Source organism: Gossypium arboreum, chromosome 9 (genome assembly GCF_025698485.1).
Source record: "Gossypium arboreum isolate Shixiya-1 chromosome 9, ASM2569848v2, whole genome shotgun sequence".
NCBI lineage: Eukaryota > Viridiplantae > Streptophyta > Magnoliopsida > Malvales > Malvaceae > Gossypium > Gossypium arboreum.
This window is the reverse complement of record NC_069078.1, coordinates 84,396,158-84,423,800: the sequence shown is the minus strand read 5'-3', so window position 1 is coordinate 84,423,800 and position 27,643 is coordinate 84,396,158. Positions and strand designations below refer to the sequence as shown.

General features: G+C 31.6%; 3 protein-coding genes and 1 pseudogene across 4 annotated transcripts; 1 reads left to right on the top strand and 3 right to left on the bottom strand.

Moving 5' to 3' along the window:
- Positions 1-2,523: 2,523 nt before the first annotated feature.
- On the bottom strand, positions 2,524-5,981 carry LOC128280596 (beta-amyrin 11-oxidase-like). Of its 2 annotated transcripts, XM_053018818.1 has the most exons (8): positions 5,836-5,981; positions 4,470-4,601; positions 3,649-4,384; positions 3,477-3,566; positions 3,323-3,401; positions 3,103-3,209; positions 2,901-3,022; positions 2,524-2,817 (listed from the first exon to the last, which is right to left on the bottom strand). In XM_053018818.1, exons 1-8 carry the CDS (start codon positions 5,916-5,918, stop codon positions 2,724-2,726), a joined length of 1,443 nt encoding a protein of 480 aa, XP_052874778.1. In that variant the 5' UTR covers positions 5,919-5,981; the 3' UTR covers positions 2,524-2,723. The 2 variants fall into 2 exon arrangements, with proteins under 2 accessions (XP_052874778.1, XP_052874779.1); XM_053018819.1 differs by lacking the exon at positions 2,524-2,817 and having other exon boundaries at positions 3,103-3,201.
- A 2,830-nt stretch (positions 5,982-8,811) lies between these two features.
- LOC108462018 (beta-amyrin 11-oxidase) lies at positions 8,812-10,055 on the bottom strand. The gene is made up of 6 exons (XM_017762025.2): positions 9,960-10,055; positions 9,789-9,878; positions 9,635-9,713; positions 9,396-9,502; positions 9,162-9,283; positions 8,812-8,908 (listed from the first exon to the last, which is right to left on the bottom strand). Exons 1-6 carry the CDS (start codon positions 10,053-10,055, stop codon positions 8,812-8,814), a joined length of 591 nt encoding a protein of 196 aa, XP_017617514.2.
- A 12,785-nt stretch (positions 10,056-22,840) lies between these two features.
- On the top strand, positions 22,841-23,773 carry LOC128280903 (AT-hook motif nuclear-localized protein 23-like; annotated as a pseudogene).
- Positions 23,774-24,445: 672 nt separating this feature from the next.
- Positions 24,446-26,129, bottom strand: LOC108455447 (beta-amyrin 11-oxidase-like). Its single transcript, XM_053019484.1, has 5 exons — positions 25,408-26,129; positions 25,235-25,324; positions 25,081-25,159; positions 24,658-24,967; positions 24,446-24,574 (listed from the first exon to the last, which is right to left on the bottom strand). Exons 1-4 carry the CDS (start codon positions 25,981-25,983, stop codon positions 24,930-24,932), a joined length of 783 nt encoding a protein of 260 aa, XP_052875444.1. The 5' UTR covers positions 25,984-26,129; the 3' UTR covers positions 24,446-24,574; positions 24,658-24,929.
- Between the last annotated feature and the right edge of the window lie 1,514 nt (positions 26,130-27,643).

Below are 27,643 nucleotides of genomic sequence, written 5' to 3'. Positions count from 1 at the left end.
CGACACCGCTGAAAAATTTGGCTGTTACATACTTACTTGCTATGTGAACTCGAATTCGTTTGTATTACAAATGTACTTGGGGAATCACTTATGAGATGGTTATAAGTTATATTCAACGAGTATCGACTCTATCAAATTGTTTATGCAAGATGAAAACATGAATATGTGCTTCCAAATATGGAAACCCAATGTGATTATAGTGTTATGTTTTAGTTCAACTGATTAAACTAAAAGTAGCATTGATGTTTTTAAATGCGAAGGGGTATATACTCTTAAATTTGGATGAAATAGATGAATTACATGTGCATACATAGGGTTTAATCTATTTGACCAAATGGTGATATATCTTGACATTTCAAAACGTGATTTGTGTAAGGCCTAATCTTAAGCGACTTAGTAATAAATCAACAATTACGGATGATCAGCACATTAAGTTGGCCATGTATGTATTATGTTCTTGTGTAGGCTTATTAAGCCCATCGAGACTTCACTTGGATTTTGTGTAAGTTATAAATGTATTTAATCCAGCAAAGTTAATTGTTTTACTTAAGACTTACTAAGCCTTGAAAGCTTACTCTGTTGTTACGTTTCTCTATTTTATAGATTATAAAATTTGGCCTTTGCTCGGGGATCGTCAACAACTCGTCACACTATCACTATCCACTGTTTGGTACTGCTATGTTTTGGATTATTTTATGGCATGTATAAAATAAACTAGTAGCGAATAATATTCTGGTTAATGTATATAAGCCATGCGAAAATGGCATCTTTTGAATGTGTACTTATAGAAGTTTAATTTTATCCCTGGCTGTATTTAGCATTTATCTAAATAAATGATCTTTATTTCAAGAAAAAGTTAAAAATTTTACTAAAATGGCTTTCCAAATTAAATCTTGTAGGAGTTTGGTAGCATTTCATTGTGTTTTTCTTGTATTACTTTTAGGAAATTGCATTACATGGGGTTAAATTTTTATTTATGGGAAATGAAATTCGAAATTGGAGAGACAAATAAAACGAATTTTATCTTCATCTATTGCGTATGTATATATAATTTAAATAGAGATAGAATAGAAATATAGAGTTTTGCATCTTTCTATATCTCTCAAAAATCCTATTTTTACTAATAATCCTTTTTCTTGGATCAGATTCTAATGAATCGAATATTTCGACAATTTATAATAAACTCTTTCTTTATTAAATTCAAAAATTCAAATTAAAAGACAAGAACAATAGAATAATAAAAAAATAAAAATAAAGTAAGATAATAAAGAAAATGGATTATCTTATCATACACCTATTTTATTTAATTTAGAAAGATGGGCAAGTCCTTTTACTTAATTCTACTAGTCATATACTATGCATACAATTGTAGATTTAGTGCATATTATCCAATTTGATTATTCTAAGTCACTATACTTTTTGGATTTTGAAATTTCGATCTTAATGCAAATGAGAGCTGTTAGACTATTGATTGGATTTTTAGTGAGTAATACAATCGTATTTGTTTACTTAGATTTTGTCTATTATAGAGAGATGGCTGCTATACACCTATGACAACACTATTATAGAAAGTTAACCGTTGTAAACTTAATATAAAGTTCATATAATGAATTTCCACCAAATAAAGAAATTGGGAATTAGGTTCATAAAAGAAAGAAAATGAGAATCAAATCAACAAATTTTAAAAGATGTATAGCAGGTGCATACGTTATTGCTTTTATGTATCTTTTATTTACATTCTGTCACACGATTAATATAAAGTTCATAAATCTAACAAGTTCAATTAACCAATATGAGTTATTTAAATTAAATAATTTATCACGAGTAATTAAATTCAAGTAATCTAAGTTTATGATATTCTAAATTTATAGTAGAATATTTAATTAAGGAGCTTAATAGTTTTATTGAATTAATATATTTAATTTCACTCATTGAAAATCATTTTCATTTAATAAAATATGATTAATAGATTTTTTACATAAAATTTAATCATTTTATTGAAAAATATTTTAATTAAAATCATTTTCATTTAATAAATGATAATTAATGGGGTTACTTATATGAAATAGCTATATATAATTTCATTTAAAAATTTAGACAATATTTTGTTATAAAGAACTAATTTAATAAAGAATGTACTCCTTAACTATGGATATTGTTGTTATAAGTGAAAATCTATTATAGAGAATTAAAATAAAACACAAAAAAATCGGTTCTCCAAAAGACTTGACTATTATAGTGAAATATTGTTATAGTTTGTGGTTGTTATAGAAGAGAAAGGATTGTATGAAACAAAGATATTGCCCCTTTCTAATAGTTTTATGCAACATCATTAATTTTATCTTGAATTTCAGGATTTTAATTTGGATTGATGAAAATACTGAGGTAGCATAAAATTATTGAAAAAGGGATACAGATGACATGGCGTCACTATTTCATACAATCTCTTCCCGTTAAAGAGAGGGTTGACTGCATGTGAAATAATAAGTTGACATGGCTTTACAGTTTACACATGATAATATGTTTACCAAATCAAATTTTGGAAATAAGAAAACTTAAAAAATTTAACAATAATCCTTTGAGTAAGACCAAAATTTTAAAATTGGCACCTAGAACGGAACACATGTTTGTCTTTTTTATTGCATAGACTGTGTTAGCTACACTAAAACTGGAAATTAGAAGCTGGGAACCTTTTTATTATGAACTAAAGTAGTAAAGCATAATCAACGGATCTTAATGATTTTGGCAGGACAGTTATCGACTGGATCTGGTGAAGGGAAATAATTAACAGGACCTCCTGGATTAAGTTGTACAAGCCTGCATATTATGAAAGTAAAAGATTTTAACTTACACAATGACCTAAAATGTACATTACTAAAAAGAAATTAAGCCAAACTCACTTATAGTTGAGGAGGAAATAATGAAGGAAAATGGTGACTTCAAGTTTGGCCAAATCAGCTCCAGGACAGGTACTACTTCCTGTTGAAAAGGGTAGAAAAGCCCCTGCTTTGGGTATAAAATCCTGGAAACATTTTTAAGAAAAAAAAAGCATACTTATTACAATGCCATGGTATGAGGTCATTATTTCACCATTTTACTTACATCCCATCTTGAAGGAAGGAACTGGTTTGGGTTGGGATAAATTTCAGGGTCCATATGAACTGCACTTGTCCATACCAACACTTTCCAGCTTTGTGGTATCTGGTAGCCTTTAAAAAACATATTAAAAGCAACTCTAAAACTGGTTGTGAGACAGGAGAAGGCAGGAAATTGAGTAATTAAACACGTAGAGTGGATATGGTGAAATTATAGAGAAACTAACCATTGAGATAAGTTACATTTTTTGCTTCTCGAAAGATTGAAAAATTATTGGTGCGTATTCGTAGTGTCTCATTAATCACCTAAAAAGTTATACAACAATGATTTCATATTTGCAAGTGGAAATGATTGATGAACATATAAATCTTAATTCTAACCTTGGATAGATATTTCATTTGTTTAATTTCGGTGAAGGTTAAACCTTTCTGGGAAGAAGGTCTTCTTTTCACGATTTCCTCTTGCTCTTCCTGAAAAATTGGAATTTGAAATCCAATAAAAAAGTTAAAACAGATGAGTTGTTTTGGGTAAAAGACCAAAATCCCATTTCACCTTGGCCTTATGCAACAGATGGGGATGATTATGGAGATAGATGGTGGCCCATATAGCCGTTCGAGATGTAGTTTCACGACCCGCAATGAAGAGCCCGATTAACAAAACAACAAGGTGTTCATGGCTCATAGGTCTACCATCCTCATAATCACCTTTCTCCAAAAAGTCGATTATGCCTGTGTTTGGGTCGGGGTCATTACATCTCCTCTCTCTCCTTTCACCCAATACACCTCGAATCTTATTCACCAGCACCTTCCTTGCCTGGACTGCTCTATGATATGCAAAACCAGGGATGTTAATGGGAGTGGTATGTAATCCATAGTATACTTTTCTATAATACTCCTCCATGGATGCAATTTGATTATCGTCAGTTCCAGAGCCAAGAAAGATGGCTATAATGAGTTTGAACACAAACTTATTCACCTCAGGAACGAAAAGGATCGGTTCCTTCATCTTACTCCATTCTTCCAGTGTGTTGATAACGATTTTCTCAATGGTCCCTAAATGCGATGAAGGGGGTTGGTGTTGATTGAGAACCGCTGTCACTAGCCTGTGAAGTCGCCTGTGACTAGACATGTAGTCGAATGGCACATCACCCAGAATCAGATTTGAAACAGGGTAGCCCCATTGAAAGTTATTGTCATCTGTCAACACTTTCTTACATAACTCCGCACTGCAAACTATGATGCTTGCCTTCCCAAACAAATGGGTCTTGTAAATCCCTGTTTTACCGTACCTGGATTTGCTTCCATGTTAGTTCTTTTTCCTTTAAAGAAGGTTTTTAGTTTGGAGATTAAATTAAAGCAGGGTTGGCAAGAGACCTTTTCTTCAAATTGTTGATGAAAGATTCTGGGTTTTGGGATTTGTAAGCTCTTATGAAAGACCACGTATTCCCAATCAATGGCCATCCCATATCACCTGGAGGGAGGGACTTAAGCTGCTGCTGCCCTAATCTGTTCACATTTTATCATTCATTAAATTTTCTAGTGAAAGGTTAATTATCACTTAAAAATTCTAATGGTCCTTTTTGATGTGCAATAATTTTAGTTCTGATGACATGAGAAGCTGTCATGGTTGGGTTAGGTTCAGGTAAGATATATATAAGATGTTTAAATCAATTTTTTTAAATTTTGATTCGATATGCTCTAAAAAATGAGTTTACATTAAAATATTATTAAAAAATTATTTAAAAACTATATTAACGTTACATTAAATAATAATATATATTAAAATACTTTAATTGTTGTTTCAGTGTTTTAATATTATATTGATCATATCTTCCCGTCAGATACATATTTCAAATTTAAGTCCAGATGTATTTTAAATATGTTTCATGTAATATTCGAATGTGCATAAAGTGACGTCTAAACTAACAAAAAGAATTGATTAAAACAATATTAATATTTTAAACATTTAATTCAAATATTTTAAGATATTTTAAAGATTTGAATTAGACTTTTGTCGTTAATGTTAAAGTAAGTACAACCCAGATCTTTTCAATCAATAAGAAGAGATGATAGTTTGAACGTTTCTCAATTGAGGTGTCCGTCTAGAAAAAAATTAGTTACTTGCGATATAGTATGAAATGGTTGAGTTAAACCAAAAAAACTATTTGAATCAACTGTTAAAACAATCGAGTTAAATTTAGTCTTTAACCTTTTAAAAAGAGTCAAATTTGACCATTAACTTTTTGAAACAGAGTCAAATTGATTTTTTTAACAAAAGTACTAACTAAAATGCTAAACATTTAAGCATATGGCAGTCCACATGTACCTCATGCTAATTTTTTGAATTTTGAATTTTTAATATTGTTACAATTTTAAATTATTTATTGACGTGACATATAAAACAAATAATATCGTGTTAGCATAAAGTACACGTAGACCACCACACGGGTTTTCACACCAACGTCGTTAAAAAATTAATATTTTAATCAGCATTTCTATTAAAGAAAAATAATTTGACTCTTTTTGAAAGGTTAATGTTAAATTTAGCTAAAAAAATAAAGGCTAATTTGACAAAAAAATGAAAATATTAAGAACTAAATTTATCATCATGTCAAAAAATATATTGAAAAGAATCCCTAAAATAGTTTGTTTAAGTTTAATTAAATTAGAAAGATGAATTATAGGAATAAAAAAATTGAAACAAAAAATAACTGGAAACCAAAACTATGGAAGGATTTACCTCTCATAAGCTTTCTTAAGGAATCCAAATGAAACAACAAATGTTACCACAATTATAGCAATACTCCACAAATCTAACTCCATTTCTTCACTTCTCTGTGTTTTGGGTTTTCAAGTATAGGAGCTCTGATTTATAGTACAAAACTCATAATTAAATGCACCCATAAATATTAAAATTATATATCTAACTTTGATATAAATAAATTTTCAATTTTGTACAATTATATGTATAAAAATAGATATTTAAAAATATAAAAAATGTTATATTAAATTATTTAGTGGTCATAATATTTAAATTTAATTAAAAACCTATATTTACTAATTAATAAGGGGTATTCTTCAAAAGGTTGAATTTTAAGGATTTAAAGAGGAAATTTAGAGTTTAGGGTTGTAAGGATGGGGTCGTAATTATTGTTGACTTTGGACTTGGTGTTTTTTGGTTGGATAATTCCCCAATTTGCTTAATGTTTTTAATCTGTTTTTGACGTATCAGCTCTCATAATTAACGCGTTAGGCATTAGTGATTAATTGAAGCCGGCTGCTCATACCAAAGCCTGCCAAACCTGCTTCTTATCCTTTTTACATTTTTTTTCCAAAATTATTTTAAATTAAAAATCTATATAAACAGTATTTTAAGCATAATACAAATAATTATGTTTTGTATATTAAATTTAAGAAATTTATATTTTATTTAAATAAAAAAATATTTAATACACATAATCAATTCGTGTATCGCACGGGATAAACAATTAATATTATATATTACAAGTTCTAAATAAATAAATAATACTCCTCATTTAAAGCGCTTACTTTCACTTTAGATAAACTACTCTTTTACTTCTTGCCTTTTTAAATCATATTAGATAATTTACATTAAACATAATTTAATTATTATGCATATATTATAATTTTAAATTAATCTTATTATTATTTTTATAATTAAAATTCATTTTTAATTTTAATTTTAATTTTAATTATTCGTCATAAATTAATATTTTTATTAGTACAAAATTTATAATAAAAATGAGTATATCTATTTATTATAATAATTTTAATATTTCAAATTCAAAATTTTCGAATTATTTTAACAATTGATATTTCTATTTATTATAATTTTATTTATATACAGTTAATATATTTATTGATTTTTTTATGTTGACATTAAATTTACACTTTTTTTATTTCTTTTTAAAAATAATTACATTAACAAATTAGCTCGTGTTATATATTATAGGTTCATAGGTCTACGAATTAGTTTCATAGGTCTGCCAATTAGTATTCAATTTACAACTTTAACTACATTTTTAATTTGCAAATTATATTTAATATTTTTGCTAATTTTTAAAAATTTTCGTTTTAATTCGTTATATTACCTTTTATTGAACGTTTTGCCAAAAAATCCATACCGACAAACATTTAATAAAAAAATTTACCAAAAACTACAGTGAATTAATTTTAACGTTTTATTATAATATATTTTTACCCCAAAAACAATGAAATATTACTATTGTTTTAGCAAAATATACCATTTTTTAACTTTCTAAGCTAAATTAATACCGTTAATTTATAAATTATCTTATCTTTATTTTCAAAAATAAAGTTATTTTTAACCAATATTACAAATTATGTGCAAATAATTATTTCATATATAATATTTTTAAATTTTAAAATTAAAATTTAAAAATATTTACATAATAATTTTTTTTAATTTCAAACAATTTTTTAAAAACAGTTTAACATACATATCTTAAAACAAATTATTTAAAACAATCTTATTTTTTCAATTTTTATAAAAGTTTACATAAATGTTTGAAAAGTGGTTAAAACACGTTACAATTTGTTAATATAATATGTATACAAATTAAATATATTTTTATTATATTATATTTAAATAAAATTTTCATTGAAGTAAAAATTTGAATTTTTAAAGGAATTTTATAAACTTCATTAAAAATTTTCAAAATTATTAAATATACTTTAATTTATACACAATCAATTCATGCATTACACAAGATAAAAACTAGTTTAATTATTAATTTAATTAGGAACACATGGCATATTCATCTTCTTCTTTTTACATTTTAGAAAAAACAGTTAAATATTAGTTTTGGCCCTTTTAATATGATTAAATTTGAGATTTAATCTATGTTTTATTTTTAATTTCTAACATAATTTGATCCCTATATTTTTATAATGTTATTAATCAATCTAAATGATTATATATAATTTAAATACCCTAAGAGTCTTAGAAATAGTCATGTGGCTTCTTATTTGTTTTGGGTTTGCGTTGCTTTTTTTATATTATAAGATAATGGTGAAATTTTAATTTAGCCCTAAATTATGTTAAAACTTGAGATCTAATCTATTTACTTTAATTTTTGACATAACTTGATTCTCTATCTTTATAAGGTTATTAGTTAGTCTAAATAGTTAACTATGTCAGTCAAAACACAAAAAAAAAATTATCATGATAATTTTAAATGAGTGTTTTTAAGAAAAAAAACTATAATTAATATTTTTGACTTTATTGTTAGATGACTATTAAGTGAAAATTTTAAAAATTTTAAAATATCTCTTCTATCTTAATCAGTGATTGAGGTTTCGATCCTCACCCTATATATAGAGTAACTTTAAAATTTGCAAATGTCTACCTACAAAACGCAAAGTTGGAACAAAAAAAAATCTATACTTCTATCATTTTTTTACACCTTGGGTGTCCTCAAGCCACATTAATCCATATGCAATAGAAAGCCTTTTAATAAATGCGCTTCTTCAAGTTGAAACTTGCATTCTTGACCTTAAAATGGGGACTTCAACGATCAACTTTATCGGTCACTTTGTATTCTTCCGTTTATAACTATAAAAAAGAAATAGACACATCTAAATCAAGTTGTCCTTTTTATTACATGGGTTGTCTTTGCTAGGGAACCTTACAACTATAAATTAAAGTAGAAGTTAGTAACAATCCTGAGCATAATCAACGGATTTTAATGATTCTGGCAGGACAGTTATCAGCTGGATCTGGTGAACAAGGCAAATAATTAACAGGGCCTCCTGGATTAAGTTGTTCAAGCCTGCATATTACAAAATTTGCATTTTAACCTTTTAAATTATAATCATTGTAAAGAAAAAGGTCAAATTTTGGTTTCCTTATCTTTGTATTGTACTTAATTTAGAAATTTAATTTGATATAATTTTGTCCTCCTACTATGCTATCAATTTTGATTATAACATTGAAGTACTAAATTAAAAACTAAGTTTCCAAATTGAATACAGTATAGAGATGAAAAGCATAATTTGATAAGAAATTTTTTTAAGTAAACCCACTTATAGTTAAGGGTGAAACAATGAAGGAAACTGGAGATCACAAGTTTGGCTAGATCAGCTCCAGGACAAGTACTACTTCCTGCTCCAAAGGGTAGAAAAGCTCCTACCTTGGGTTTAAAACCCTGTAAACATTTAAAACCCAGATTAAAAAAAGAAGAAGCTATTGTTTTGTGTATTCTCGTGTAATTTAAATTTATTGAACAATGGTTAATGGAAAATCCGTATTTTACTTACATCCCATCTTGAAGGAAGGAATTCTTTTGGGTTGGGATAAATTTCAGGGTCCATATGAACTGCACTTTGCCAAAACAACACTTTCCAACCTTTTGGTATGAAGTACCCTTTAAAAACATATTAAAAGCAACTCTTTTAAAAATCTTGTGAGGCAACAAAAAAAATGGGTAAACAATTAAACCTGATAACAAGGCTTTTTTTTTGTTGATAAAATAAGAGTTAATCATAGGGAAACTAACCATTTAGATAAGTATCATTTTTTGCCTCTCGAAATAGTGCAAAAACATTGGTCCGTCTTCGTAATGTTTCGTCAATCACCTAAAATGTTATATAACATTGATTTCATATTTGCAAGTGGGAAGAATTGATGAATATATAAACCTTAATTCTAACCTTAGATAGATATTTCATTTGTTTGATTTCGGAGAGGGTTAAACCTTTCTGGGAAGAAGGCCTTCTTTTCATGATTTTCTCTTGCTCTTCCTGGAACATGTGGAATTTAAAATCTATATAAAGTTGAAAACATGGGTTTATTTCACTAAAAAAACTAAAACCTCGATTCACCTTGGCCTTTTGCAACACATGGGGATGATGATGGAGATAGATGGTGGCCCATGTAGCTGCACGTCCCGAAGTTTCACGACCCGCAATCAAGAACATCACTAATATAATAATAATATATTTTTCATCCAATTTTTCTCCTTTCGAATCTTCAGCTTCCCTAATAACATCAATTAGGCTGATCTTTGAGTTTGGGTCATTAAGTTTCCTCTCTCTTTTCACCCAATACGCCTTGAATCTCTTTCACCTGCTTCTTCCTTGGCTTGACTGCTTTATGGTATGCAAAACCAGGGATGTTAATAGGAGTGCAAAATAATCCAGAGAATAAATCTGTATAAGACTTCTCCATTGATGCGATAATAGTATCGTCAGTTGCATAGCCAAGGAACATGGTCATTATGACTTTGAAAGCAATCTTATTCATCTCATGGAAGAAAAGGATTGGTTCCTTCATCTTACTACATTCTTCCAATGCATTCGTAACAATTTCTTCAACACTCCCTACATGCAATGAGAGCGGCTTGTTTCGAGTGAGACTACTCGTTGTTAGCCTGTAAAATTGCTTGTGACCCGAACCCGATATGTAATCCGATGGCATTCTGTTATAGTATTCACAATACACATATGTTTAATGTGTAATTAGATAAGTGGTTAGTCGGTTAGAATTTGTTAGGCTATTCTATTAACAACAATTTAGGCTTCTAGTTCCTATATAAACATGTATTCTAGCCAGTGAAAGGGCTGAGTTAAGTTTGTTACTTTGAGAATATTACTTTGTTTTCTTCTACAGATTTGCTTCTAAAGAGTATCTTGATTCTTTAGTATTCTTTCATGGTATCTTTCGCTTGGTGATTCTTGGGCATGACTACCACGCACTCTGCTGACTCTGATTCTGCGGAGCTCCATGGCTCGACCTTTAATCTTGGTGATCGGGTGGTTACGACTTTCCCCCGCCATGATGTTGTGAAATTGGACAAAGCCTCGTTTGTGCAGTGGCAGCAACAAATTCGACTTATTCTTCGAGGCTATGGTCTGTTTGGCTTACTTGATGGCTCATTGATGGCTCCGACAAGGTTCATTCAATCATCCGATAGAGGTCTTGTCGTCAATCCCGCTGTGCTGGTTTTTGATCAGCAAGAGAGCTTGCTTACTTCTTGGCTTCTCTCCACCATTAGCTCGTCTTTCTTATCCTCCTTTACCGATGTTAGGACTGCTCATGATGTGTGGCTCATGGCCAACAGTCTGTTTGCGGCCGATTCAAGTACGAAGCAGTCGCAATTGCGACATGAGCTTCACTCCCTTCGGAAAGGTAGTCCCTCGATTCGCTTCTATGTGAATAAAATCACTAGTTTGTGTGCTTTGCTTGCAGCCTCTGGATCTCACATCTCGGAGGCTGAACGCTCGGCGGTTCTTCTAGTCGGCCTTTCATCTGATTTTGACTCGATTGTTTCGTCCGCTTCCCTCTCCTCGAGCCCCTTGTTGTTTCAACGTCTTGTAGATGCCTTGATTGAATGCGAAGCTCGACAGGCGCGGTCTGTCCAAGAGGTACTGGTTACTACGAATACAGTGGAGGGCCTGTCCCTTCAGTCGATGGACAGTTCGCTTCGTGGAGGAGGTCAGTTCTCTGCTCGTGGTCGTGGACGCTCGTTCCGTTCCTGTATTCAATGTCAGATCTGCAGTCGATTTGGGCATCTTGCACAGCGCTACTATTATCGTTACCATCGTGATGAACCATCTCCGGTTGATAGGTCGGCGCCAAGAAGAGGTGGTTTTGTTCCTTGGACAAATGGGAGAGATGATGAGCGCATGAAAGATATGGGGTTCGATCAAAATTAGGGGATTGCTGGTCAAAATTGGAGGCCTCACTCTTGGCCGAATTATGCAGGTGCTAGCTGAGTCCCACGTGAGACACATGTTGGGGCTGGAACTTATGGTTTTAATCCATTTGTTCCACGTGGTGATGGGCTGCCTACTAATGTTGACCAACCAATTTATGATAATGGGCATGCGGTTGGCCCAAATCAAAATGCTATGGGAATTAATCATGGTAATACATCCTTGGGCCACTCCTCTGGTCAGATGGCTCCTCGGTCACGTGGGCCTTGTGGGCCAATTAAGGCTCGTCCACATAATGGCATGTTTGTACCTGAGCCGTCAGCTAATTGTGTTGGTGTTGACCGGTCGTGGCAGACTGTTCATGAGGCCCCGTGGCGGACGAAACCACGAGCTCGTGTGTTTAGTGTTGATTCGTCACCATATCCTACGTCTCAGTTTGTTGGGCTTCCGCCTCGGGTTTCTGAGTTACATGCTTTGAATTACTCTGATTCTACGCATTATGATTCGAATTTTAATTCCACTAACTTGTATGTTCCATTGCCAGTAGGGAATGCGTCCTGGTGTCCAGACTTAGAGGCTACCCATCATGTCTGTCGCACTGATTCTGATTTGTATGGATCCACTCCGTATTCAGGTAATTCTTCCCTCTTAATGGGTAATGGCATCTCCACTAAAATTACGTCTATTGGGAATACTGTTATACCTACGACGCAGAAGTTACTACTTTTATCAAATGTGCTATGTGTGCCGAGTATTCGGAAGAATTTATTGTCTGTATCTAAGTTCGCTACTGATAACAATGTGTTTTTTGAGTTTCACCCCTCCTATTGTGTGATTAAGGACATCCAGACACGGGAAATCTTACTGCGGGGCCAAGTTCATGATGGACTATATCATTTCTCGGTCAGTTCGAGTAGTTTGATTCATTCTGTTAATAGTGCTGCTCTTCAAAATTGTTCTCCAAACACTGATGTTTTTAGTTTGTGGCATAAACGACTGGGTCATCCAGCTGATACTATTGTAAAAAATGTTCTTGCTAGTTGTCAAATTTCTTGCAATAAAAGTCACCTTACTGGTGTTTGTGTAGCTTGTCAGCAGGGTAAATCACATAAGCTACCTTTTTCGTGATCTAATACTAAATATGTTGACTTGTTTGAGTTGGTAGTCTCTGATCTCTGGGGACCTGCTGCTGTTCCTTGTGAAGGGAATCTCTATTATGCTTCTTTTATTGATATGACTAGTCGGTTTACCTGGATTTATCTGATGATTCGGAAATCTCAAGCTGTAGAATGTTTTAGTCAATTTCAGAAGATGGTTTTCACTCAGTTTGGCAAGCATATCAAGCAATTTCAAAGTGATTGGGGCGGTGAGTTCCGTGCCTTCTCTTCTGTCTTAGCTAATCTGTAACGCCCCTAACCCTATACCGTCACCGGAATAGGGTTACGAGACATTACCAGTCAGTACAGTCTAATTTCGGTCATTAATTAAAATAAATATTCACACACATCCTAGTTTTAAGATGTCGTCCCTTTAATGGGCCCTCGCGGTCTAATATGAACAGTAAATTCAATTCGGGACTAATTTAGAATCACTACGAATTTTTAGTAAATTTCAAAATTCATACTACATACCGTTGCCAACCATAATTTACTCATTTCATCAATACTTTAACAACCTAAATGACTCTCATTAAACATCCTGGGTATATACCATTATCAACTCAACATACTTTACCTTAATGAATTCGAGATCGTCCTGGGATGCTGATTCAACGTACTATCTTTACTTAACCTGCGCACAGAAACAAACCGTACGCTGAGTATGGTATACTCAATGGTATTTCTATAATCCGAACAATTAATAATATAACAAATACTTAAGATCATAATAATAATTACAATTATTCAATTATTTATTCATAGATAAATTTCAACTACTTACCATATAAATTTTATATAAATCATATAATAAACACAATAACATAATTGTTCAATTCTTAACTAAATCCATTATTATTTACTTCATTCTTTCACTTACTACTCAGTATAGCTTTCCTTAATTTACTCACATTTCAATATCATTAAACTATATTCAACTATACACTTATCAATCATATTCCATTTTAATTCATTTCAATAACATTCAATTTCATTTATATCATATCAACTTACTATTCCTGATAGCTTTTAGTATATACATACGATTCATATATCTCAAATCACATTTCAATTCATCAAGTGGCATCATATATCATCAATTCGAACTCCAATCATTTCATGAACCTTTGGTTCATATTTTCAATTTCATATCTAAATTTTCAATTCTCAATTCAATTTCTCGTTTCATTTCAATAGCTTGATCAATCAAATTTATTCGATTTATCTTTCACTTATTTACACTTATTAACAAACCCGGACTTTGACGGATACACGGATTCCAACCCAAACACACCAGTACGGCACATTGTGCCTAAAACGGTACATAGTACCGATCGATATCGACACATAAAGTGTCTAAAACGACACACGAGGTGCCCGATACGACACACGAGGTGCTGAAATCGACACATAAAGTGCACGATCGATAAAGCCAAGCAAATCCGTACACTTTCGGATCCTATGGCATGCCAATTATATCCGACTTAGCCCGACTAGTTAATAGGTATTTCATTCACTTTCTCAATTTAATAATTCTTTCATCAATATCTCATTCAGATAATTACATATATTTACCCATTTTCACAATTCATACAATTTCATTCAATTCAACAATATATTTCAATTATTCCCATTAATTCATAATTCAATACAATTCAATTCATTTTTCAATATCAAATATTCAAATATTAAAATCTCATATATTCATACCAATTTCCTCATATTTCCAATCAATATATTTTTCAATATAACATTCATTCAATATTCAAATTTCTACATAAATCATATATATTATATAATTCAATCAATATAAATTCAATCAAAATAATTTTAATCAATATAAATTCAATAAAACAGATATTCATAAATCAATTCAATATAAATTTATCACACACTAAATCAATTCATTTCAATTATAAAGACACAATACAAATAATTCCCATCTTAATTATTTATCATAATATTTATCCAAAATTCATTTAATAATTGCATAATATCTCATTCACACACACACACAAACACACACACATATATATATATAATTCAATTTAATTCAATCAATATAAATTCATCACATACCAAATTAATCCATTTCTATTATAAACACAATAATTCTCACTTCAACATTTATTAAATGCATTGAGTAAAAAAATATATAACAATTAATAACTAGGTTCGGATTATAGAAATACCAACCGTATTTTCTCGAGCTAACTCCCTTTGTCTTTGCCATTTTTTTCCTTACTTAGCTGAGGTTTCCCGAGACAACATTAGCTACGGGAATTAAAACAATTCATATTCGTTAATTCACTACTAATTTATATCTAATTAATACAATTTTTATTCAATTTCTACTTTAATTTCAATTTAATCTTAACTAGATTCACTTACTTTTTTCTATCTCAGTTCATACTTCATTTCTATTCAAATTTTGTCCAAACTCATACTTAACTATTAAATTTCCAGCATATTTTCATAATTTTGAATTTATTTCCATTTAATCCCTAAAACTCAAAACTTATAGCTTAGTTTACGATTCAATCCTTTATTCAATTCCAATCAAAATTTCTATCAAATAAACCCCCAATTCCATCATTTTATTCAACATGAACCATACTTAGAAATCTAATGACTTTCAAAATTTCTACTTAAAACAAGTAGTATTTATCTCTAGGATTCCAAAAACTCAAAAATCATAAGAAAATGGGCTAAATTGACTTACCAAATTAACTTGGAGCCTTTAAAACCTTATTTTTCCCTTTTTCTTTTCTTCCTTTCTCCCTTCTCTGTTTCGTCCCCTGCTATTCTGTTTCTTTCCTCTTTTATTCTTTTGTTTCTTTCTTTTGTTTCTTTTTATATATATATATATATATATATATATATATATATATATAATGACAATAATAACTATAATAAAAATCTATTTAATAACAAATATTTATTTAACACTTGTACCAATCATTTTTATACACTTGTTTTCTTCTTTTTTTATATATATACATATATATTTAATAATTTAATAATATACATAATTCAACAAAATCTTGATTTTTCTTCCATTCACCGCCTTATTTCATGGGTATGGCTTAATTGCCATTTTGATCCTTTTATTTTCTATTACTTTAAAACTAAACTTTCACATTATATTCAATTTAATCTTTTATCCAATTATTCTTAATTAAGCTAAATTTACTTAATTAAACTTTAATTAATCACTCACTTAACTTCATAAATATTTTTACTTTTTTTTAATAAATATTTTCTAATCCATTTTTCAGAAACGGTGACCCGAAAATACACTTTTCTAATAACCTTAAAGTTTGGGTCGTTACATCAAGGGATTCTTCATCGGGTTTCCTGCCCCTATACGTCTGAACAGAATGGTGTTGCGGAGCGTAAACACCGACATGTTGTCGAAACTGGTATCACTCTTCTGGCTCAAGCTAATCTACCAATGGACTACTGGGGTTATGCTTTTTGTAGTGCTGCTCATCTCATTAATCGTTTGCCCACATCGGTTTTAGAAGGGAAGACCCTGTTTCAGTGTTTATTTAACCGCGCTCTAACATATGATCATCTTCGGGTGTTTGGTTGTTATTGTTTTCTATACCTACGACCATTTGGTAACCACAAGCTCGAGTTTCGGTCTCAACCTTCTACGTTTCTGGGGTATAGTCCGCATCATAAAGGTTATTTCTGTCTCACGCCAGATGGAAAGGTTATTGTTTCTCGTCATGTCATTTTTGATGAAAATAGATTTCTATCTTCACTATCTACTACTTCCAGTGATCAGTTACTTCTGAATACCACTACGTATGTACCAGTTGTTCGATCGTGTATTTCTAACAAGATTCGTCCAGACCCTGTTGTTGGGACTTCTGTGGATAGTTCTAATGGTGATAGCATTCAGTCTAATTTTCCTGCTACGGGTAGTGTTTCTCCGCAGAGTTCCACTTTTAAATCTGCTATTCGAGAAGAGGTTCCTTCTACTATAGTTTCTCCTACTGCCCCTCCTGATGTTTCTCCTGTCTCTGCTATTAACACGCATGCAATGGTGACAAGATCTAAAGCTGGGATATTTAAACCTCGAGCCTTATGTGCCGACAAAGTTGAGTTTGAGCCATGTACTATTGAGGAGGCTCTTAGCCATCCAGACTTGCAACTAGCCGGTCAAGCTGAGTTTGATGCCTTACTAGCTGACTTGACCTGGGAGTTGTGTCCTCTCCCGTCTGGCCGGAAAGCAAACGGTTGTAAGTGGTTGTTTAAGATCAAGAAGAATCCTGATGGGACGATTAGTCCTCGGAAGGCACGATTGGTTGCCAAGGGGTGCTCACAGGTACCTGGTTGCGATTTTAAGGAAACATTCAGCCCAGTAGTCAAACTTGTTACCATTTGACTCATCCTGTCTGTTGCCGTGACCAAGGGCTGGCATCTTTGGCAGGTTGATGTCAATAATGCCTTTCTGAATGGTGATTTAACTGATGATGTGTTTATACAACAACCTCCTAGCTATGAGCAATTTGGTCCAAATGGTGAACGGTTAGTTTGTCGGTTAACTAAAGCTTTGTATGGCTTACGATAGGCTCCTTGGGGTTGGTTTGACAAATTAAAATAGTTTCTCGTTTCTGCTGGGTCTACGGTATCAAAGTCCGATGCTTCATTGTTTCTTCGGTTGTCTTCTAATCATATTATCTACGTTTTTGTTAATGTGGATGATATTGTTATCACTGGAAGTTCAGTTGATGAAATTAATTGTTTTGTTCAAATGCTCCACAACCAATTTGCTCTAAAAGATATGGGTGAGCTTCATTATTTTTTGGGCATTGAAGTTAGTAAGTCTTCCTCAGGTAGTATTCACCTATACCAGCGGAAATACATCCGTGAACTCCTTGCTCGTAGTTCTATGACGAATGCCAGAAGTGTTCATACACCGATGATAACCTCTTCTCTGCTGTCTAAAGATGAGGGTGAACTTCTTGCTGATCCAACTGAATATCGTAGTATTGCTGGAGCTCTTCAGTATATCGTTTTGACACGACCAGATATTGCTTATGCGGTTAATCGGGTGTGTCAGTTTATGCATGCTCCCACTACATTACACATGGTAGCGTTGAAACGTATTTTGCGGTACTTGTCTAGTACACTGTCTCATGGTTTGGTCTTTCGAAAGTTTGGTCGACTGTCTTTGGTTGGCTATGCCGATTCAAATTGGAGACTTGATTTTGATGATCGTCGGTCTACTACAGGATATTTTGTGTATTATGGTGATAATCCTATTTATTGGTGCTTTAAGAAACAACAAGTTGTTTCTCGCTCTACCGCCGAGGCTGAATATCGGAGTTTAGCCGCAGCTGCTAGTAATGTTACGTGGCTGGTTTCCTTGTTGACAGAGTTAAACCTTAGTTCGGTTGATCTTCCGACAATGTGGTGTGATAATTCTAGTGCTGTTGCTGTTGCAGCTAACCCGGTCTTGCACTCTAAGTTCAAACATGTTGAACTTGATCTATTTTTTGTTCGGGAAAAGGTCGCTCGTGGTGAGTTGGTTGTTAGCGATGTTCCTGCATGTGACCAAGTGGCGGATGTTCTTACAAACCATTGTCCACTTCGATGTTCACTCAGTTTCGTCGTCGTCTTCGGGTCGTTCCACTTGAGGAAGTTAGGTGAATGTTATAGTATTCACAATACACATATGTTTAATGTGTAATTAGATAAGTGGTTAGTCGGTTAGAATTTGTTAAGCTATCCTGTTAACAGCAGTTTAGGCTTCTAGTTCCTATATAAACATGTATTTTAGCCAGTGAAAGGGCTGAGTTAAGTTTGTTACTTTGAGAATATTACTTTGTTTTCTTCTACAGATTTGCTTCTAAAGAGTACCTTGATTCTTCAGTATTCTTTCACATTCCATCCAGAACTAGACTTGAAAGAGGGTAACCAAGTTGAAATTGCTCATCATCTGTCAACACCTTCCTACATAGCTCCGGACTACAAACTATGATGCTTGGGTTCCGAAACAAATTGGTCTTATAAATCCCTGTTTCACCGTACCTGGATTGCTTCCATGTTAGATTTTTTAAAAAATATTAAGAAGCCTGATTATGGTAGAGACTTAAACCTTCGTTTCAAATTGTCGATAAAGGATTCTGGATTTTGGGATTTGTAAGCTCTTACAAAAGACCACATGTTCCCGATCAATGGCCACCCCATACCACCGGGAGAGAGAGAGTTAAGCTGTTGTTCCGTATTTAATTTAATTCTTTAAAAAATGATAAAAATTTAGATTATTAAAATGATACAATTATATTTTTATAATAATAAAAATATACAATTTAATTTTAATCCCACTTGTATTAAAAAAAATTCCAATATTTTAGAATAAGTAATATACATTTTACCTTTGAGTTTGAAGAATAAGATTTTGCAGGTTCCTGTCCCGCCCAGTTGGTTTCTTAAGGAATCCAAATGAAAGAACAAATGTTCCCACAATTACTGCAACAATCAACCACAAGAAAACTAATACCATTTCTTTAATTCTCTATATTTCCCCCCTAGTATTTGCCTTTGAGTTTCTTTGTATACAGGAGATCAAATTTATAGTATAAAGTTGCTCTCAATCATCTTTAAAATTTAACTATTTTTTATTAAACTCAAAAATCAAGTGTTAAAATAATTATATTGATCTTTTAATACAAAATTATATGTATTTTTCATTCAAAATGGGATAAATATTAAAATTATATATAAATTTTGGTTTAATGTGCCATGTTATATATTGTTTTAATTTTGTGTAATTTTATACATGACATCCTGATTTGATTCAATATTCACAAATATCTAACATCATTGGCGATATAACACTATTTTATATTTATATATTTCAAACACAAATAATTAAAATTATCTAATATAAAAATAAATTTATATATTTATTTCTTTAAATATGTATAATTGAATCAAAATCAAAATTTTATATACACATTTAAACCAAAAACAAAGTTTAATGTGTATAATTACACAAAATCAAAGTTCATGTATCAAATTACATATCGATTAAAATATTTTTATATTTATCCCTAATAAAATTAATTCAAGATTTTACAATAATTGAATTAATGAATAATTTACTTTTTTTAATAATTACCATACACAATTTTTCAAAATATAACCCACATTTAAGGTTTATTTCTATAAGAAAAAAAGCCAGAAAAGAACAAAAAATTTATGAAAAACATTAAGATGGATGTGTGGTCTAAGATATGTGACACTTTAGCAATTAGACTGCACCTATGCGAGGGTTTAGTGATTAATGAGAGTAAATTAGTGATTAATTCGAATACGGCTCGTAGCATGCCCTACATTGTTGAAAGTATTTAAGAGATATTTGTATTATATACAAATGTATTAAATTAATTTTTATATTATTAAATAGATCAATAATTAGAATAAAGTACTTAAATTAATTCATGATATTATAAAATAAAGGGATTAAAATACCTGTCAGTAAAATAAAAAATGAAAAAAATTAAAGGTGATTTTAGTTTGATTTTGTAAACTAATTAATGGTGTGTCCTATCTAATTTTTAATATTAAAAGCGATGTTCAAATATTGAGAATGTGAAAATATTAAAAATTGTAAATAACATAAGTTATAAAATTTATGAATGATTTAATTATAAAATTCAAAAGTTATAAATAACATTGTTGTAAAAATATTAAAAAATAATATAATTGAAGAACGTAAAAGTTGTATCACATCTCGAAAACCGAGTTAGAATAAATTGGATTAGTGAAATCGAGATTGATCACGTTCCGATTTTTAAGTTAAGATTGTGAAAATTTTATCAAGTGAAATAATTTAGTTTAGTGGTTAAGTGTTGTGTTAGTGTGTGTGAGGTTCTAGATTTGAATCATTTGTTTATTAATTTTGCTAATTTTGTTTCAACCCTTATCTTTGGACTTCTAACTTAAATATTATTTTCGCTCAACTGTTAATAAAAATGAGCCTGCTGGTTCAGTGGTAAGATGTCAACTTAGAGTTCTGGGTTGTGGGTAGTTTCTGAAAGATTTTTCTTCTTTTAAAATATATATAAATAACAAAATATTTTATTTTATTTTATTTTATGTTATTTTTGTTTCCCAAAAATCCCTCAACAGTTTCACATTGTTTTTTTTCCTCTCTTCCATCCTTGCTGCCCAACCTATTTTTTTTCCATTCACGTTTTTGTTTCCTCTTCCTCTTTCCTTCTTTCTTTTGATGCAGTAAGCCACAATATTGCCAATTGCTAGTGGTTCCTTAAGATTCCATCCTTTGATTTTTCATTCTTTATCTTCGAGATTTTCATCGTGGTGGTCGGGTTTATTTTGGAGCTCCGATAAGGTTTCTAATTGTTGGAAGAGGTGTGAAGTTTTGTTGGTTGGAATCAATTTTGTTTTGAATTAATTGATTTTTGTTATATGTTCCCATCTAGGTGAGCATTCGTTAGTGAATAATCCTTCAGTGGATTAAGGAATCGTTTGATTGCTATTGTAGGTAAGGGATTGAATGTTTAAAGTTGATTTCCACTCTTGTTATAGTCTGTTATAAGCGATTGTGGTTGAATTAATACTTTTAATTTGGGTTTGCGTTAGTAAAATTGGTCGTTTAAATACTGATTTTAGGTTTTGAATATCTTCTTGTTGGATTGGCATCAAAAAATATCCAGGTGAGTAACGAAAAACTCGAAAATAGTGAATGATGCAATGACAAAAAACTTACTGTTGGTGTCACACGGCTGTGTGGTAGGCCGTGTAGGTCACACGGGTTGGGTTATTTGAGCCGTGTGGGCCACACGGGTATGTGAGCCCATTTTATGAAAAATTTCCACCTATGGCTGTTTTAGTTTGTGATTCGTAATTAGACTCTCCGTAGGGTCCATATTGCTTAATAAGACTTGTATGTGAATGCTTAAGGTATGTGGATTATATATGTATTTGTTAATATGCTTTCGTTTTGCTATGTGATATGCTTAAGGTATGTGGATTATATATGTATGATCAAAGTGTGTTCCATGCCAATATAAATGATGGCATGTTTTCATTTTGCTATGTTGTGTATGAGCACATGATGTCGAATATGTTAAATTGTTTATCTCTAAATTTGCTATACAACCATGCATGTGACATTATGGCAAACCGGGTTTAGTCTTTATCTCTATCTTTTGTACTCTTCGTTCTTTTGCCATTATTAAAATTATCTTTGTTGAGTTTATGACATATAAATTTGACAACAACAAGGTTTGAAATTGGGTCAATAACAAAAGAATGAATCTGAAGATAGAAGAAATTTGGTTACCAAATAACAAAATAAACAAAATTTGAGTGCGAAGATGAAAAGCAACAGGTAGCAGAGAAGACTATCAGGTTCAGAAATTTGAGTTTTTAACACAACATGGTCTCTACAAAAGTATGTTTCCTTATTTACATTGATATGGAGAGAATCACAAGCGAAACAAATCCACATTAGGTGTAAAAATCACACAACACTACAACAAGTTCAGTTCTAGAAATCATTAATACCCTTGTATGTATTAAAATATCCATTACAATTTTGTCTCCTTTAACCGCCATGGTTCCCAAGCACAACAGAGGCACTTGAGCATCGAGACGTATCGGATATCGAAATCGATTCGGACCTATATTTTTAGCCTTGTCGATTGCGACCACAAGTGCCATTTATGCCATCTACGATTTTCAATGCATGATCCGAATTTGGATCGGTGTCGTGCATGAATAAGATATCGCAATAAGCAACTCATGAGCTAGCTCTGAGTAAATTTTGTGATTTCCACCTTGCATCCAACCTATTTTTGGTTTTCATATTATTTAAACTTTAAGGATGAGAAAATGATTGCAACCTTTCAGACTTAGTCCCCCCTCCCTCTATTCGTCCTTGTTTCTTTCCCTTTTCTTGCATAGCAGTCCTTCTCCTTGTCTTTTATTTTCTTTGAAAATAATATAAAAAAGCACTAAAACCTTTCTCTCCTCATTTCTTCGAGCCCCCAAACAAGCCCTTCCCTTTAATCTAACTCTTGATTTATTATATATAATTTCTTTAAGAAAAAAAACTATTTTAATCCATTATTTTCCCTTTTTTACGGCTGTCCTTTGTTGCTCTCGCATGGCGGGTCTTGATTTAGGCACTGCTGCTTCTGGCTACGTTCAACATCTTCAAAGACCCGACCTTCACCTCCATCACCAACCTGAACCTAAAGATCACGAAGTTTCAAACAATCGTCACGGCCAAGATGATGTTTCCCACCTCTGGATTTAGTCAACGGTTCCCACTGAGCTTGTTATAGCCCGTAGGCTCAGGGGTCGTCCACCAGGTTCTAAAAACAAGCCCAAACCTCCGGTCATCGTCACTAGGAGAGTGCAAACACGCTCGGGGCTCACTTACTGGAAGTTGGGAGCGGCTGCGATGTGTTCGACTGTGTTGCCAACTACGCTCGGAGAAGGCAAAGGGGAGCGTGTATACTGAGCGGGAGTGGTACGGTGACCAACGTCAGCATTAGGCAACCAGCTACCGCTGGAGCTGTTGTTACCCTTCATGGCAGATTCGAAATATTATCACTTTATCACGAGTTATTTAAATTAAATAATTTATCACGAGTAATTAAATTCAAGTAATCTAAGTTTATGATATTCTAAATTTATAGTAGAATATTTAATTAAGGAGCTTAATAGTTTTATTGAATTAATATATTTAATTTCACTCATTGAAGATCATTTTATTTAATAAAATATGATTAATAGATTTTTTACATAAAATTTAATCATTTTATTGAAAAATATTTTAATTAAAATCATTTTCATTTAATAAATGATAATTAATAGGTTACTTATATGAAATAGCTATATATAATTTCATTTAAAATTTAGACAATATTTTGTTATAAAGAACTAATTTAATAAAGAATGTACTCCTTAACTATGGATATTGTTGTTATAAGTGAAAATCTATTATAGAGAATTAAAATAAAACACAAAAAATCGGTTCTCCAAAAGACTTGACTATTATAGTGAAATATTGTTATAGTTTGTGGTTGTTATAGAAGAGAAAGGATTGTATGAAACAAAGATATTGCCCTTTCTAATAGTTTTATGCAACATCATTAATTTTATCTTGAATTTCGTGATTTTAATTTGGATTGATGAAAATACTGAGGTAGCATAAAATTATTGAAAAGGGATCTGAGATGACATGGCGTCACTATTTCATACAATCTCTTCCCGTTAAAGAGAGGGTTATTGCATGTGAAATAATAAGTTGACATGGCTTTACAGTTTACATGATAATATGTTTACCAAATCAAATTTTGGAAATAAGAAAACTTAAAAATTTAACAATAATCCTTTGAGTAAGACCAAAATTTTAAAATTGGCACCTAGAACGGAACACATGTTTGTCTTTTTATTGCATAGACCGTGTTAGCTACACTAAAACCGAAATTAGAAGTCGGGAACCTTTTATTATGAACTAAAGTAGTAAAGCATAATCAACGGATCTTAATGATTTTGGCAGGACAGTTATCGACTGGATCTGGTGAAGGGAAATAATTAACAGGACCTCCTGGATTAAGTTGTACAAGCCTGCATATTATGAAAGTAAAAGATTTTAACTTACACAATGACCTAAAATGTACATTACTAAAAAGAAATTAAGCCAAACTCACTTATAGTTGAGGAGGAAATAATGAAGGAAAATGGTGACTTCAAGTTTGGCCAAATCAGCTCTAGGACAGGTACTACTTCCTGTTGAAAAGGGTAGAAAAGCCCCTGCTTTGGGTATAAAATCCTGGAAACATTTTTAAGAAAAAAAAAAGCATACTTATTACAATGCCATGGTATGAGGTCATTATTTCACCATTTTACTTACATCCCATCTTGAAGGAAGGAACTGGTTTGGGTTGGGATAAATTTCAGGGTCCATATGAACTGCACTTGTCTATACCAACACTTTCCAGCCTTGTGGTATCTGGTAGCCTTTAAAAAACATATTAAAAGCAACTCTAAAACTAGTTGTGAGACAGGAGAAGGCAGGAAAATGAGTAATTAAACACGTAGAGTGGATATGGTGAAATTATAGAGAAACTAACCATTGAGATAAGTTACATTTTTTGCTTCTCGAAAGATTGAAAAATTATTGGTGCATATTCGTAGTGTCTCATTAATCACCTAAAAAGTTATACAACAATGATTTCATATTTGCAAGTGGAAATGATTGATGAACATATAAATCTTAATTCTAACCTTGGATAGATATTTCATTTGTTTAATTTCGGTGAAGGTTAAACCTTTCTGGGAAGAAGGTCTTCTTTTCACGATTTCCTCTTGCTCTTCCTGAAAAATTGGAATTTGAAATCCAATAAAAAAAGTTAAAACAGATGAGTTGTTTTGGGTAAAAGACCAAAATCCCATTTCACCTTGGCCTTATGCAACAGATGGGGATGATTATGGAGATAGATGGTGGCCCATATAGCCGTTCGAGATGTAGTTTCACGACCCGCAATGAAGAGCCCGATTAACAAAACAACAAGGTGTTCATGGCTCATAGGTCTACCATCCTCATAATCACCTTTCTCCAAAAAGTCGATTATGCCTGTGTTTGGGTCGGGGTCATTACATCTCCTCTCTCTCCTTTCACCCAATACACCTCGAATCTTATTCACCAGCACCTTCCTTGCCTGGACTGCTCTATGATATGCAAAACCAGGGATGTTAATGGGAGTGGTATGTAATCCATAGTATACTTTTCTATAATACTCCTCCATGGATGCAATTTGATTATCGTCAGTTCCAAAGCCAAGAAAGATGGCTATAATGAGTTTGAACACAAACTTATTCACCTCAGGAACGAAAAGGATCGGTTCCTTCATCTTACTCCATTCTTCCAGTGTGTTGATAACGATTTTCTCAATGGTCCCTAAATGCGATGAAGGGGATTGATGTTGATTGAGAACCGTTGTCACTAGCCTGTGAAGTCGCCTGTGACTAGACATGTAGTCGAATGGCACATCACCCAGAATCAGATTTGAAACAGGGTAGCCCCATTGAAAGTTATTGTCATCTGTCAACACTTTTTTACATAACTCCGCACTGCAAACTATGATGCTTGCCTTCCCAAACAAATGGGTCTTGTAAATCCCTGTTTACCTGGATTTGCTTCCATGTTAGTTCTTTTTCCTTTAAAGAAGGTTTTTAGTTTGGAGATTAAATTAAAGCAGGGTTGGCAAGAGACCTTTTTTTCAAATTGTTGATGAAAGATTCTGGGTTTTGGGATTTGTAAGCTCTTATGAAAGACCACGTATTCCCAATCAATGGCCATCCCATATCACCGGAGGGAGGGACTTAAGTGCTTCTGCCCTAATCATTCACATTTTATCATTCATTAAATTTTCTAGTGAAAGGTTAATTATCACTTAAAAATTCTAATGGTCCTTTTGATGTGCAATAATTTTAGTTCGATGACATGAGAAGTCTGTCATGGTTGGGTTGGGTTCTGTAAGATATATATAAGATGTTTAAATCAATTTTTTAAATTTTGATTCGATATGCTCTAAAAATGAGTTTACATTAAAATATTATTAAAAATTATTTAAAAACTATATTAACGTTACATTAAATAATAATATATATTAAAATATTTTAATTGTTGTTTCAGTGTTTCAATATTATATTGATCATATCTTCCGTCAGATACATATTTCAAATTTAAATCCAGATGTATTTTAAATATGTTTCATGTAATATTCGAATGTGCATAAAGTGACGTCTAAACTAACAAAAAGAATTGATTAAAACAATATTAATATTTTAAACATTTAATTCAAATATTTTAAGATATTTTAAAGATTTGAATTAGACTTTTGTCCTTAATGTTAAAGTAAGTACAACCCAGATCTTTTCAATCAATAAGAAGAGATGATAGTTTGAACGTTTCTCAATTGGGGTGTCCGTCTAGAAAAAAATTAGTTACTTGCGATATAGTATGAAATGGTTGAGTTAAACCAAAAAAACTATTTGAATCAACTGTTAAAACAATCGAGTTAAATTTAGTCTTTAACCTTTTAAAAAGAGTCAAATTTGACCATTAACTTTTTGAAACAGAGTCAAATTGATTTTTTTAACAAAAATACTAACTAAAATGCTAAACATTTAAGCATATGGCAGTCCACATGTACCTCATGCTAATTTTTTGAATTTTGAATTTTTAATATTGTTACAATTTTAAATTATTTATTGGCGTGACATATAAAACAAATAATATCGTGTTAGCATAAAGTACACGTAGACCACCACACGGGTTTTCACACCAACGTCGTTAAAAATTAATATTTTAATCAGCATTTACATTAAAGAAAAATAATTTGACTCTTTTGAAAGGTTAATGTTAAATTTAACTAAAAAAATAAAGGCTAATTTGATAAAAAAATGAAAATATTAAGAACTAAATTTATCATCATGTCAAAAAATATATTGAAAAGAATCCCTAAAATAGTTTGTTTAAGTTTAATTAAATTAGAAAGATGAATTATAGGAATAAAAAATTCAAACAAAAAATAACTGGAAACCAAAACTATGGAAGGATTTACCTCTCATAAGCTTTCTTAAGGAATCCAAATGAAACAACAAATGTTACCACAATTATAGCAATACTCC